Source organism: Nannobrachium achirus, assembly GCF_963921795.1.
Source record: "Nannobrachium achirus genome assembly, chromosome: 21".
Lineage (NCBI taxonomy): Eukaryota > Metazoa > Chordata > Actinopteri > Myctophiformes > Myctophidae > Nannobrachium > Nannobrachium achirus.
Window position 1 is genome coordinate 22,274,328 of NC_137828.1, and position 16,100 is coordinate 22,290,427.

General features: G+C 41.1%; 1 protein-coding gene across 1 annotated transcript in view; it reads left to right on the forward strand.

The window, feature by feature from the left end:
• Positions 1–7,040: 7,040 nt before the first annotated feature.
• LOC308307101 (ATP-dependent 6-phosphofructokinase, platelet type-like) overlaps positions 7,041–16,100 on the forward strand; it is a 68,647-nt gene continuing 59,587 nt past the window's right edge. Inside the window, exons 1-2 of the mRNA XM_080752236.1 lie at positions 7,041–7,230; positions 15,791–15,864. Coding sequence (XP_080608362.1) covers positions 7,134–7,230; positions 15,791–15,864 — 171 coding nt within the window. The 5' untranslated portion in view covers positions 7,041–7,133. The remainder of the gene's footprint in view (positions 7,231–15,790; positions 15,865–16,100) is intronic.

Here is a 16,100-nt window from a genome sequence, read left to right on the forward strand (position 1 = left end):
GTTAGCATAGCATTAGCATGTGTTAGCATTAGCATTTGTTAGCATTAGTATTTGTTAGCATTAGCAGTAGCATTTGTTAGCATTAACATTTTTTAGCATTAGCATTAGCAGTTAGCCGTTGGGACTGTGGGACCACCCACCGAGTTTGAGAAGAGTAACGTGTTGGGAAGTGGAGACATGGCTGTTTAAAGCCCAGCCAATAGGAAGGCAGAGGGGGCGGGGCTTAAGCAATTACAGATAATTCCTATTTGCCATGTAAGAACACACAGCGAGTTTAGAGACAGTACCATGCTGCAAACTGAAGATATAGCTGTTTAAAGCTAAGCCAATAGGAAGATAGGGGCGGGGCTTAAGAGGGGCGGGGCTTAAGTAATAAGTCCCTATTGGCCGTTTAAGTCCAGACACCAAGTTTCAAGATGGTACCATGCTGTGAACTGTAGTAGTGGCTGTTTAAAAAACAGCCAATAGGAATACAGAGGGGGCGGGGCTTAATCAATTACAGCTCATCCCTATTGGCCGGAAAAAGACCAAAGTTGTGTGGGCATTTTAAAGTTTAAATCACGTTGCTAGGCAAAAGTATGGCAGAGTTATGTGGCGCCAAAGTTTCTGGGTGTTTTTCTGAGTCCCCCATTCAAAGTCAATGGGGGTATTTGCGCGTAGTTTTTTACAAATTACGTCACCGCGGTAACGCGGATCGGAAAGTAAAGTAATAGCACACCATTCCCGGCCGAGCCGCACGTTTAGATGTATATATTGCGGAGGTGGCGTAAAATGTGCGGCAGTTATTACGTGCCGAAATTTGTGGCGACATTACTTACTTATATAAGTATGGCGGATTACAATAAGTGTTTTGCCATTGCATTGCATGGCAGGCACACTTAATGATGCAAATACTGCAAAGACAATCCAAGGCTGAGATGATAACAGCCAACGTTCTTTTGAAAGAAAGAGATTCCTGCAGAAGGTGAGCTGCCTCTGTGTGTAAATGTCTTGAAGTTTTAAGAGCTCACAGCAGATTCATTGTCCCCCCCACCCCTTCTCTGTAGCAGCATATGACTCAAATACTAAATTGATCAATTTCAGGTTAGTGTGTCTTATTATAGACATCTAGTTTATGGTTGAAGCATTCCATTTCCTTATCTTATGGTATGAATATGACTTGTTGCAATCATGTTACAGTAAGTACAATGCAGAGTAGCCTAATAGAGCACACTCTAAAAACAAAAACTAGGCTCTACTCAATTTTATTGGTGAAACATTTTTACACTCAAAAATATTGAGTAAATATTACTGTTATGAAATCAGGTAGATGATACTCAATTAATTTGAGTAAAAGTAACCAAAACCTTTACGTACTTATTAACAACTAAAATTGAGTACAATGACCTAAAGAAATTGAGTAGATATAATTAAATTATTCAGTCAATGCCACAAAAGACTACAAGTAAATACATTGAAATATTAAGTAGATCTAATTGAATATTAGAGTATGATTTAACAAAACAAATATGTCACATTTACTCTATTCATTTACTTTTATTGATTTAATTCATATAGTACCATTTACCCCTTTCATTTACTTTACCTTTTACTCCAGGAGTACATGATGTCAAATGAATACACATGAAATAATTATGCAGATAATTAGGTTTTTAATCAACTAATTTTGACCAGTGTAACACCACATAAAGTATGAACATTCAACATACTTTAGTATGTAAATGATATGCAACAATGCCTGCAAAAAGAATATGTTTAAAGATAATGATCAGGAAAGGGGTATCCCTGACACTTTTAAAATGTTCTGTTTACTAAAGAGCAGTGTGTGTTCACAATACTGTATATAAGTACCTCTAATTGAACTGTGCATACTGTAAGTAAGCAGTCTGTCAAACATTATGCACCATAAGAACAATGAGCCCATCAAATGAACAGTAAGTCATAACCACAAAATACATTAAAGAAGACAGTCAGAGGCCATTTGGCATGAAAGAAAATCACAACTTGGAATATGAAATAATAAATAAGCATTTACAGTAGCTCAACATTTAAACATATTGACTATGCACACGTGTAATGTCTATATGCTAAACTGACCTGTTTGCATTATGACTCGAATGCACCAGAAACAAACACTTTACATTAACTAATTACTATCAGCAACAAATACCATTGCAAAAATGCTGTTTTGACAATAAATCCACTTTCAGTAGGTTATACCCACTTTCTGAGAGCATCTTGCTGAACAGTAGTCGGCAAGCAGACATTTTTTCAGTCTGAACTTTGGCTGAAAGGTGTCCAGGATCCAACTCAACAAGTACTTTTTGGAACATCTCAAGACCATATCTGAGGTTCTTGGGGTATCTCAGATTAAAGGCATAGAACAGTCCCAACAGATAGCAGCAGACCCCCAAGATTGTTGAGGGCAGTGATGCCCTTAATCACAATACCTACATCAGTAGGTTCATTCATTGAGTCCTCTTGGTTCTGCAGCAGGTAGATCTTCATCTTCATCATCACCTCCTCTGTCAACTTCTCTTCTACTCTGACAGGTGCACCAGCAGCTTCCTTCCTGCACACATTGTAAAGATAATTGTTTAGAGCTCACTTTCAGGCTAAATGTTACAAGACACACAGACACACATTGAGCAATCCTAGCTGTCTCCACACATGCAGCCCTGGGCATAATCTTGAATCAGTTGGACCAGACATGCAACGGATGCAACAGCCATTCAGCCAATGTCACAACCTCATTCTCTGAACATCACTATGCTGTTCCTTTGCATGTGATGGTCTCATCCACGATGACATTAAAACGTCAAAACATTTATTTTACTAACTTGAAAGTCCTTGATCTTGACACTATCTTCATCCAGATGGTCGATGAGACATCGGATGATGACCTCTCGTGTTCGTTGATTGGGGACTCCTCTCTGCAGAATAGAAAAATAATTATTTGAACAATAAAGAAAAAGTATGACTGCACTTTCATAACTAACATAAACTTTGGCAATACAATTGTTTCCACAACCCAGTTTTAGCAACGGAAGCTGGGAGACTGTCCTTAGTAGCTATTAAGACATACATTTAGAAATGAATAATCAGGAGAGAGAGTTGCAGGGGATAAAGATGAGTTTAGCATAAATTAATATAGTAATTATTGTCATTAGCCAGGTGAAATATAATTAAAGCAGTTAGAGTAAATGAAAGTTTCATACCTGAAGTAGAATACTCATTTGTGCCCAAACTGCCCTTCTTGGACTGGAACATGGACAGTAGTTTGGGGGTATAGAAGTCCAACATTGTCATACATTTTGGCTCAAGATTCAGTGTGGTGATCATCCTGAACTTTGCACTAACCTGGAAGACAGAGATGAGGGGAAGAGAGTAAAAATCACACCCGTGTGAACTGAGCGGTGGTTTACCCACCAACCCCTAACTGTACTGTATACTGTACTCTACTGTACCTAACTGTACTGTACTGTACATATTCTGTGTTCTATATCTATGAATTCGATGTGTTCTAGATCTATGAATTCTGTCACCTACCCCCCGCCCCCCCCCTCCCCCCCCCCCAGGCTAGTCAACAGCACCCTCTTACCCACCAACCCCTCCCCCCTTCCCCCCTGTGTGTGTGTGTGTGTGTGCCTGGCCTGGCCTGGCCTGAAAACAGCGCCCCTCCCTTAACATGTGTGGTCATAAAAGGTACTACACCACAGGCTTGAGGCTACATACAGACCCACCCACCCACCCACATACATACAAACATACCTACACACACGGCCACGCTATGGAGACGGTGTGACCACCGCTCAAAAAGAAGACATGTAGATAATAATGTAGGCCTATACCTGTGCATTTTATCTTCATTGTACACACCATTGTATGCAGCTGTGCATAGCTTGTAATAAATGCAAAAAGTCACAATGACTAGAGGGCTTGCACATTCCCCTCACTGTAACCTTAACTAGCTGCAAACCTTTGTAAAGAACATAAGTTATACCCAATACATTTGTGTAGCCTATATGCACAAAGATACAGTAAATCTACTTACCAATATTTGCAAACACTCTCCAGGTTTCTTGTTGAAGAAGATGTGTGCTGCTGCTGTTTGTTGACAGAATGTTCCAGTAGAACTTTCCCATGAACCCTTGTGTACAATTTTGAATCTTAGTCATATCTACTCAATTGTTTAAGTTGTTGTGAGAGATGAAAGATTATTAAGTTGGAATGAATAATAATTAAGGGTCTTTTTAAATTGATCCATATAAGTACTCCATACTCAAATATTATGAAGGAAAATTACCAAAACAAATTGAGTATAATTCATGAATAAAATCAGTTGGTCAAATACTAATTTATTCTCATGAAATTAACTCAAATAATATATGTACATCTAACTCAAAAAGAACAGTTGGATTTTTACTCATTTTGTTTGGTGTGACCTACTCAAACAATCACATACATGATATTCAGTGATTTTATTGAGTAAATATAACTTTTTCTAATAGTGCTATTTACTCGGTCAAAGAATTCTTTCTTAGAGTGCATCGCAGCGGAAGTGGATTCCTGGGGTCACTTAATATTCCCCATTCATTTTCGCCATAGACTTTTACAAAAATATTTATAACAATTATGTTAAGCCTCGAACCAAGCCATCCAGGATGGAGGTGAATCATGATCATATAACCTTTTTTTCTATGAAAAGAACATTTTGAAAATCGCTAAACAAAGGGTAGTTATTAAATGTAGTATATCAAATAATGTAATATTAAAATATGTTTTCACATAGGATCAAAGGTTATATGATCATGATTCACCTCCATCCTGGATGGCTTGGTTCGAGGCTTAACATAATTGTTATAAATATATTTGTAAAAGTCTATGGCGAAAATGAATGGGGAATATTAAGTGACCCCAGGAATCCACTTCCGCTGCGATGCTCTACGGAGGTGTAAGACCTGTTGTGTTGTTTGTAATGTGTTGTAACTGTCTGTGCCAACATGCAGTTTTCTGAGACATTTCAGGGGTTTTGACACACCTAAAACCCCCCAAAAGTTTCGGCGGGCGGCCAAGAGGTGTCCCCCATTTGAATCTCTGGGAGTTGGCAACCCTAGGCTATACTTACATTTTGAGCACTGCAGACTCAGGGCTTGTTGATTCTTCTCCATCCTTAATGAGCTTCACCTGGCTGGCCTCATAGCCAGTAAACTATGGTGTGGTACACAAACATAGATATTAAAAGAGTTCGGTCTCATACATAGACTGTAGGCCAGGGGTCTCATACCGAGCTACCGCGGGGTTGACTCGCGACGATGGTAGATCTATTATTCTATTGTCATACCATACCATTCGCTCAACTTGGCTGTGTGTTCCATGTTCAAGATGCAGGCAACTTCTTCATTCAATAAAGGTATATTTATTTACTTCACCGACCATGCAGATATCATTGGGTTCCACAAGCAGGTCACATTAATGAATGAATGTAACATTTACAAACAATTCGCGGCACAGCAAACTTATACCTTTGCCCTTCCGGGTCAAAACCTCCCACAGGTGCCCATGAACTTGGCCTTTTTATAGTGCATAGCGCCACCCCATGGTCACAAAATAACTAAACATGTTTTCCTGATTCGGCTAGGTAGAATGTTGGGTAGGCCCCTTATATACTCTATGGGTGGGTAGGCCTACAAAAGATTGGCTTAGTTAATTGTGTCACTCTGATTCAAATAAGACATTTGCAAATAAATAAATAAAAGAATCATCCACACAATAAATAAATAAATAATTTAGGCTACCTCTGCTTGCTTACGTGTTGTATTTCACGAGTCAGGCTCAGCCTCCAGATGGTCAAGAGTCACGAATTCACGATCACGACCCTTGCGTGCTCAAGAGCTTCTCGTCTGTAGTTTATGCTGCAGGCCACTAGATGGAGACAGTTGGACGATGACAGAAATCGTCTCTTTTGAAATAAACTCAAATAGAAAACAAATATGCAATACTTTGTCACAAATACCCACTTAAGACAATTAAATGCAGTAATACTATTTTCCCGTTCCATAAGATAGTTAAAAATGCTCAAAAAAGGTAACCTAAGGATAAGGTGAACATCTTGCAAAGAAATTTAAATTTGACACACTGATTCAAATAAGACATTTGCAAATGTCTAAAAAAAAAAGAAGAAAAGCATTTACAGTGAGTACAGTATAGTTTGAATGTTCCGCAAGGGGCAGGGGCCTGCCCGGCTAGTGGTAGCCCTGAATCATGATGGTCGTATCTCACGACCGTCGTGGATCGACATCAATCTGGTGTTGAGCAGTTTAGCCAATTTGCCACGTACGTCTACATAAACGTTCAAATTTTAAAAATAAAGAGCTTACTAAAGGCCCACAGAATTCCCAATACGGTCTGCTCAAGCAGAATTACCCGTATCTTCTGTATTGTTTAATAAGAAGCATTTTAATCCGATTAGCCGCCATTTAAAAAAAGAGTTTAGCTGTATAAGAGTGCAGTACACCTCCAATCCGATCGGGTCGCGTAATTGAAAGTTGAGAGAAATCCCAGACAATGGCCGCCGATCGAATTAAAATGCTTTTTATTAAACAATATGGAAGGTACGGGTAATTCTGCTTAGGCGTACCATATTGGAACATCCGTGAGCCTTTAGTAAGCACTTTATTTCTGAAATGTGTACGTTTTTATAGACGTACGTGGCAAATTGGCCAAACTCCTCGAAGATCCGTTGAGGTCGATCCATGATATTTCAATGTATGTTCCAAGGCTAGGCTGGTGGTGGCATCCTGGGAAGATCAGACGATGCTCGTCCCTCCCACTCATCCCCCAGGGGCAGTCTCCGGTTGGGTGGGCGACGGCGAAGTGGACACGTGAGCCGAAAGCTCATTGGCCAACGGCCACGTCCATCCTTCTTTGGTCAAATAATTGTCACTGTATGCAAAAAATAAACACCCAGCGCAGTACATGCGGAACAGCAGTGACACACACAGTGAGACACAGTCAGGCAGGCACACTAGGCTGGGGAAGAGAAGAGAAGGGGCGGCTGCAGATTCCAGCCCTTCAACATTGTACATATTTCAATCGAAGGGGACATTATTATCATAGAAGCTGTGAACATCATGGCGCTGCCGCCGGAGAGCAAGAAGGTCTTCTTTGAGAACCTGTCGGGAGCGGGGAAAGCCATCGCCGTGCTGACGAGCGGAGGGGATGCTCAAGGTGGGTACCCTGGTGGTGTGACCGACCGACTGACTGACTGTGAACCAACCAACCAACCAACCAACCAACCAACCGGTGACCCTGAGACAGTCCCTGTTGTAGCTGAGCCTGTGTGACATTGTATGAGCATTTGTTGCGATGTGCATTATTTATCATCTATCTGTCTGTGCACGGGGCCGTGGAAACCAGTGGTGTAAAGTAGATCTACTAGTGGTGTAAAGTTAGATGTACTTGAGTACAATTTAGAGGTATTTGTACTTTTACTTGAGTAGGCCTATTTCCATTTTTTCAGTTGACTACTTTTACTTTTGCTCCGTTACAGATCGAAATGTTGTAGGCTATTTATTTTTACTCCACTACATTTACTTCAAAACTTTAGTTACTGCTAGTTACGTGGTAGATTTCAATTATTATTTCAAAATTATACATGGACCATTTGAAAATAGAATGGACCCTTTGAAATTAGATCTGCTATTTTAAAAAGATGGTTATATATTTGAAAACATGACATGGAAGATTCTTCACGAGTAGTCTACCTTTTTTATTTTATTTTTTACCTTTGGCACTTTAAGTACATTTTTATGCCATTGCCAATACTTGTTATACTTTTACTCAAGTACATTTACTTAGAGTATTTCTACATCGCAGTATATTGATACTTTTACTCAAGTAAAAAAATACGAGTACTTGATCAAGTGGAGGCTCGTTCAGTTCCGTTATGTAATGTGTCCTCAGCTGTTCCGTTAGCATCTTCCATTATGCAGGAATCCTGCCGGTTAGCTCTCTGGCTAACAACATAAATCACAAACATAATGTGAGAAGTACCCTGGCTTTCATTGACTTTTTGACATTGTCTGTTTAAAATTTTGCCAAATAAATAATTTAGGTTACCATAAATTGATACATGATGATGATGATGATGTACCCTGATCATCTGATATTTTACACTGTTCTGCTGTTCATAATATTTATTCAGTGGATGTTTCGTGACATTGAGCAACGGGACTCATCCATTCCCCTGCATTGCAGGTGTTGGTGTACATTCTGTCCCGATCGCCTCGTGTTTGATATATTTTACATACTGTAATACACTCATGAAATGACTGTACAGCCTATCAAGTCCCTGCTTGCATTCCAGGCGAATGGCTAACCAGGAAGTTGCAGATCGAGGGAAATAAACGATCGTTGCTAATATAAATTAAAAAAAACGTGGCGGTCACAAATAAGGGTTTGATTGGTCCATCACGGCTGCTACACATGATAAAGGGTATGGTTGCGGTCAAAAGATGAGAGTGCCGCAAGCTAAACGAGGGATGCTCATCATCCTATGACTGTGTGTGTACGTGATCAACTGCATTCTCTCCTGTGCATTGCGTCAGAAAGGAAACCCCCAAGTGAGGCATGCGGCATGCTCCCTCTGCCCACTGCCCATGCATGCAGTGGATGGAAAACCTACTCAGTCACATGTTAAGTAAATGTACTTAAAGTAGGCCTACTAAAAGTAGAAAGTAATCGTTGTACAGAATGTCCCATTTCACAAGTTTTCAGATGTATAGAAATACAGGCCTTTACAAAATAATTTTAAAATAGTAGATCTACAAGCTCACAATGCATCACATTGCAACACATTGTGAGCTTGTAGATCGTCAAATTGCTGGCTTGAAGTTTGTGTTATGTATTTCTATTTGTCTTTTGTTACTGATGTTTTGTGTGTGGCTGTAGCAGGGTGAAAGCCCAAGACAAATTTCCCTCGTGGACAAATAAAGTTTACCTTGACCTTGACCTTGAAATTGGAAATATTCAAGTAAGTACAAATACCTCATTGTAAAATTGTACTTAAGTACAGTACGTAAATCTACTTGGTTACTTTCCACCACTGCCCAGCCGCCCTGCTGTATGACTCAAAGAGAAAATTCCTTAGCTTCCTTATCCATCAGCAAATAATGTTATGGCATTGGAGCCTATAGACAAAAAACTAAAAATAAATAAGTCTGGTTTTATTTGAGACTCATTCATACAGGTACAAGCAGCACAATGATGTTGCATCATGTCGTCCACAAGACAGCAGTACAATATACACAAGATAATACTACATTTTTATTGAAAGATAAAGAAATCTAAGATATGACAAATGGATATATAGATAATAATTATAGGAAAGACAGAGACCCGCACACACTCCAAACACTATGTAAAAGGAACTTAATCTCTCTCTCTCTCTCTCTCTCTCTCTCCCTATCCAAAAAGGCACTTTCCAAGCATAATACATGACTGTCCCTTTTCTGTAGTTTCGTGTATGCTGTCATTGTTCATCAGATTATCGTTATGGTCCACTTCAGATTAGGGGAAATGGATTGATCTCGTGTGTGGGTGGCTTTAGAAAGCCAGTTCAATATTATTTAGCTGTGCCCGTAAGGCTACTAGCACGTGTACACACACACACACACACACACACACACACACACACACACACACACACACACACACACACACACACACACACACACACACACACACACACACAGAGAGAGAGAGAGACCCACAAACGCAGACAGATTATAACGGCCTCTCCCCCTTTTTCTCTGTCTCGCTCGCTCACGCATGCATGCACATATTGCACGCCCACCACACACACACAGAGAGCGTGCATTCAGCTCTCCCCAAAACACACCAGTGAAACCATGGCATGCGTGAGGGAGGCTGACCGGTCGCTGTCAGAAAGCCTTGTGTAAACCTGGCTTACTTCTTTCACTTGCTCTCAGGGGTGTTGCACCAAATTCTGGGCCCTGGGTGCTTTAACCATTGAAAAATAGCAGATATACAAGCTCACATCGAGCTTGTAGATCTGCTATTTTAGAGTAGTTAAGTCTTTGAATATTTCAAATCCTTCTAAGGTTTTTTGAAAAACAATTTCATGTGGAGGACCCCCAGAATGATATCTATTTGGCCACGGACCCCCATCTCAAAATATTTCGTTCCAGGGACCCCCCAGAAGCAAAATTTGAATTACAAATATTCGCTTTAAAAATACATATATTCAAAGATTTGCACATATTTTCACGACTTTTCAAAAATAGCAGCTCTACAAGCTCGCAGCGCTGCACTTGGTGCCATGCTGTGAGCTTGTATATCTGCTATTTTTCAATAGCTAAAGTATAAAATAATAATTAAGGCCCCTCCCTCCACCTTGGGCCCTTGTAACTCAGTCCCTCTTTCCCCCCCTTGTGACGCCCCTGCTTGCTCTTGTATGAGGGCTGCCTGGAAAGTCACTGTCATGACTTAGAATTCCGTGGTTCCCACATCTTTCTGGTTGAGACCCAAAAGAGAGATTAGACGTTTGGCCCGGGACCAAAGCTTTGTGAAAATAGCAGATCTAGAAGCGCACAAGCTTGCAAGCTTCTAGATCGTCTATTTTCACTACTACTATTATATATTTTTTTATTTATGGAATTTCTTACATTTGTTTGTTTGCTTTAAAATGTATAAAATGATTTTTAACAATTAAATGTATATATTTTTCTAATGTAGGAAAAGAAAATGGGATTTTTACTTGAGTCGTGAGTCGTGACCCAAATAAATTGGTCCGTGACCACCCACAAATGAGTCCCGAGTCTCCCGACCCAGTGTTTTGGAACCAGTGAGTTAGATCTGCAAGCTAGTTGCACAAGTTGATGCCTGTAGCTTACCGTCATCTCTGTCTCTCTGTCTGTCTCTCTCTCTTTCTTTCTCTCTGTCCCTCACTCAATGTAAATAACACTGGGCCATTCATGTGCTTCATGGTTATGTAAGTCATGGCATGGACCACAGGCTGTCGGATTGGAAGGTGATGAGTATGGTCGCTGATCCCAGCCCCACTCAGAGGGCCCTGCAGGAGCCATTGTTATGACTTTTGGTTTACATGAGAGCAAACAGCAAACTAGTCAACATTTATCTCCGTCTTTTCTTTCCAGTGAAGTTAGTCTACTAGTCTTTAGGGCTGTCACAATTATTACATAATCGTCTAATCGTGATTATTTGACATTATCGCAATTATTTTGTCTTAATCGTCGTAATCGTGAATGTTGAAAAATGTCCGAAATAGTGGAAATAGCAGATCTACAAGCTCACAACGCGTCGCATATTTAGGTTATGTGTCATATCTACCATGTACAACTTCAAAGCCTAAAAGCCAAACAGAAATGTAATCATCAACGACAAAAACACAATTAAATCGTTAATCGCCAATTATTTGAGTGACAATTAATCGTCATGTAAAATGTCATATCGTGACAGCCCTACTAGTCTTTCTAGCCTTTACACCGGTGCTTCTCAAAGTGTGGTCCGGGGAACCCCCAGGGGTCCTTGAAGTGGTTCCAGGGCATCACAAGCAAAATGAGTTAATATACACAGGGTTTCCTGCAGGAAAAAGGCTTGACCAGGTGGTAGGCTACTCTGGTGCGCTCGCTGACACATTTTTTAACTTTACTGACTCATTGCGACCGTAGGTCGCACTTTACTATCAAAACCTCCACAAACTGTCAGTCCGTCAGTCCGTCCGTCAGTCTGTCTGTCACACCTCACACGTCACACTTTTTCCCTGCTCATATCTCCGCAACCGTTGCCCCGATCCATGCCAAATGTTGCACACACGTTCCTTGGCTGCCAAACTACAACCTCCAAGGACCCCCGGAGCTCCAGGGACCCCCAGGTCCCTGGGGGACCCCCAGATGTAAAAAATGACCAAATGTGCTAAACTGACCAAATGACCACCCCAACGGGGCTGCTCACGGGGAATTCCCGGGGACCACCCACTCCTGGTGCTCCAGAACGGATGCAAAAGTGGTGGCGCCCCCAGTGGAGGACCCCCTACACTGCAGCTCACATAAAATGCCGTAACTCCGGCTAGGAGCGACCGGGACAGCCGGGGCCGGTACCTATTCGTCCGCCTTGCCGGCGCGGAGACCCCACCCCTCATTTCTCACATGGCCCTCTTCTAGCGCCACCATGAGGCCGATTCTTGCAAAACACATTTTTGGACACTGCTCCTACAATTTTTGCCCTAAAATCACGCAAATCGGTACACAGTATGTCTACACTCATCCCATCAACATGAATCTCTCCCATATAGCGCCACCTCCAGGCCGATTTTTAAAAACACATTTTTGGACACTGCTCCTACAGATTTTGCCCTAAAATCACGAAAATCACTACACAGTATGTCTACACTCATGTCATCAACATGGATCAGGAAGATTTTGGCAAAACACATTTTTGCCCTATTTGTGGAGATAAGTGACCTACGGTCGCTTATCTCCCGATTAGGGAGCCTTACTGGTTATATTTTGCCCTCAACATAAAAGGAGAAGCTGCTTAAACAAACACAAACACAAGTTAAAAGTATAGTGTGTTTTGCACATTTAGGAGGAGTTTAGCATAATTTTCACCAGACTCTTGCGGCCGGGTGCTACAGATTTTAGCTTGGCCAATAAAGTGCTGCAGCCTGCAGGAAACCCTGATACAATAGCATCAAATTAATCAAAATCAGTTGAACCCCTTTAACTCTATATATACTATAAGTACATCAGCTTATAAAATAAATACAACATACATAAATCACAACACACATCTTTTAAGGGGGTCCCTGGCACAGCATCTTTTCAGATGGCCAAATAAAATACATACAGTCTAATATGGGGGTCCTTGACATGAGAAAGGTTGAGAACCACTGCTGTTGTACACTGTGTCCTCTCTCACCATTCCTCCTCCTCTTGCCTCTTTCTTTTCTGCACCCTTGAAGGAACACACATACGGTATACCTCTTTTGTTGCTTGGCAACAGGTCTGCTACCATACAGCTAGCTTTCATTAAAGAGGTGGTGCCATAGTTTTGTACTTTTTCTGTTTTCCATGTGTCTAGGAGGTTGAAAGTACTTCATTAGACCCCCTGATGTGTTTTTTTTGAGAAATGATGTATTCTCTTAGTATTTGTTTGTTTTCTCTTGGAGGCTGCCCCTTGTGGTCAAAAGTGTCAGTTAAAAAACACAGATACTAAATGTGTCACAGAATCAACTCCTCCCCAATTGCCATTCACCCAACACTGTGGGGTGTGGCTATATCAGCTGGGTCACCACCCACCATGCCATCCATGCATACTTAATGAACTGGGGGTGTGGCCACATACAAAAAAACAATTTTAACTCTTTCTGTATACTTTTTTGGAAAAAAATCTTCCTCCTAGTATAATCATAATACCTGATAATCATGTTTTAGAGGGGGGAAATCATGGCACCACCTCTTTAACCCATTTAGGCCTAACCTATAGTTAGGCCTAAATCAGAAATTAGCCTACAAAAACATGTTTTTTGCTACATACTGTACATGTACTGTAAGCGCCCCTCCCATACACTAAAATGTGTACCCGGCCTGAATATGTGGTGCAGTGGTGGCATGGTTAGGAAACCAAATCCTTCTTTGACCCCTTTTCAGTTCCTCTCCCTCAGTCAGCCAAGTTCCAACCTGCACCCCCCAGTGGACTAACCTTTATCCTTTATTCTCATCAAAGTTAGACTAGCCCAGCCTGGCACATTGGCATTCAAGGCACAGAACTATGTTTTCTTAGTTAGTGAAAGATCTCAGTGCTACTGAGTATCTATTGGACTAGAGAGCCTGTGAGAGGAGCCAGGCACATTTTGCCCAAATATAGCATTTACATTTCTCTGTGGAGAAGAGAAAAAGGTTGGCCATTGGCCAAGCAGACAGTATAAGAAAGGAATAGCAACAATGCACCTAAATACTGCACACACTTGCACATACAGTATGGTGTGTGCACAACAATACACCTAGCCTTGTGTAGCCAGACAATATCACTGCGTGCATATTAAGCCCCTTTTCCACACAAGTTGGAACCAGAACTTTCCAGAACCTGAACCAATTCTTTTGTTCTGGTTTTGTTTTCATAGCGTACGGCCCGGTTTCAGACAAAGTTCTGGGAAGCTTTTTTAGGTACTCCTCTTGAGGTAGTACTAAACTTGAGTTCTGGGAACTCATGGGCGGGGCCAGCAGGGCTGCTGCTATCGATTCTGGACCTTCCTGGTTGGGTCTGGTTCGATGGAAACTTAAGCAGAACTTGGTCCCGGAACTTCAAAGGTTCTTGAAAGTTCTGGTTCGGTTTCTGGTTCGGCCCTGTAGGGGAGAAGGGGCTTTTCTTCTCAGTGTTATTTGTTTTTCCAATGGGCGGGTACAAAAAAATTCAAACAGAGTCTATTAGTTAGACCCACAACCAATCAGAGTAGCGCAGAAGGTGATAGGTCTGCCCTACATTTGCATACTGGGCCCTGGTTGGTTCCTCACAACCGAAAGACTGCTCTACATTTGCATATACTGGGGGCCTTGGTTGGTTCCTCTTTTTTTTTTTTCAAGAGGCTGTTACAAAAAGATTCAAATGGACTCTATTAGTTGTACCCAATCAGAGTTGTGCGGAAGGTGATAAGCTCTCCCTATACCTATACATTTGCATACTGGGGCCCTGGTTGGTTCCTCACGACTTGTGAGCCCTGAAATATTTGAATAACTGTGCAGGGCCAGACCAAATCTTTTTTATTATTGGCATCAAAAGAGTTAACCTCTTGAACCCCATTGCCCCCGCCGGCGGGGGCAAAAGGTGTTGACCTCTGAACAGCTGTCAATAAATGTCAATAAATCAATAGAGACCAAATAAAAGTACAATTTCATTGTTGATTATTGTTACAGTGGTCCTACAGTATAGTAATCAGCTGCCATTGTACTTTTCATCCATACATTACTCATATTACAGTATTATTACTACTTATTGTTACTCGTTTTTGTCATTTTTCACCCTATACTTTAACATTACTAATATTACAGCACTACTCTCACTAAAACATCTGTAGAGTTTACATAGTTTGGAATATATTCATACAATTTTGCCTATCAATTGATGACACCTTGGTGAAGAATTTCTCTATTCAATATTTATGTTTTCAATGAGGTCTTGAGGCTCATTCACTATTCAGAAGGCAAATTTTCCATAGGCGGAGGTCTTTTTCAATCCTCTTTTCCTAGCTAAATAATCACAGCAGGACAATTTGGTAAGAGAAATGTGATGTTTTACACTGCATTTGTGAATTTTCAGGGGTTAGCTGACATTTGGTGGGACAAAATTAGCCACAATCAATGTAGTTTTGTGTCCACAACTGTTCCAATTTGGGCATACATTTTAGGTGGATTTTTCCCCTGGACCCCCCTGGGGCTTAAGAGGTTTTTAAGAGCTGGAGAGACAGGGACTCAGGGAGACTTCCAAAACACAATATTTTAGCTGAAACTTTAGAAATTAAAACACTTTAGGTGTGAACAGTCTCATGCATGAAAGAGGGCCATTTTTGGATTTTTCATTAATCGCGGGAATGCAACACAAACACAACATCTCCATGAATTCAAGACTTCCCAGGTTGAGTAAAATGACTGAAAAAGAGATGATCTGCTCTGGAATCTGTGTGTTGCTTAACTTGCCCAACTCACTTGTTGCTTATTGCTTTTGTTCTTGTTTATTTTCTCCTGCATAGGGATGAATGCTGCTGTGCGTGCCGTGGTTCGAATGGGAATATATGTGGGAGCCAAAGTTTACTTCATTCGCGAGGTAAGTTCTGCCACAAAGTGTCAGTTCTGAGTACAGTGTCCATTTATGACTTTTTGTGTCCTTCCCCTCAACACTTCAACGCCTTCCTGTCACAGTCCTTAAGCCCTTTGCACACAGGACAGTTGCGTTTTTTTCGTTTGCGGCATGAATAAAACGCATTGGATTTGGTGTGCAAGGCTGTGCGGAATCGGCGCTGCGGATCCAAAAAGGAGTCATAAAAGGAGTGATGAGTTTTT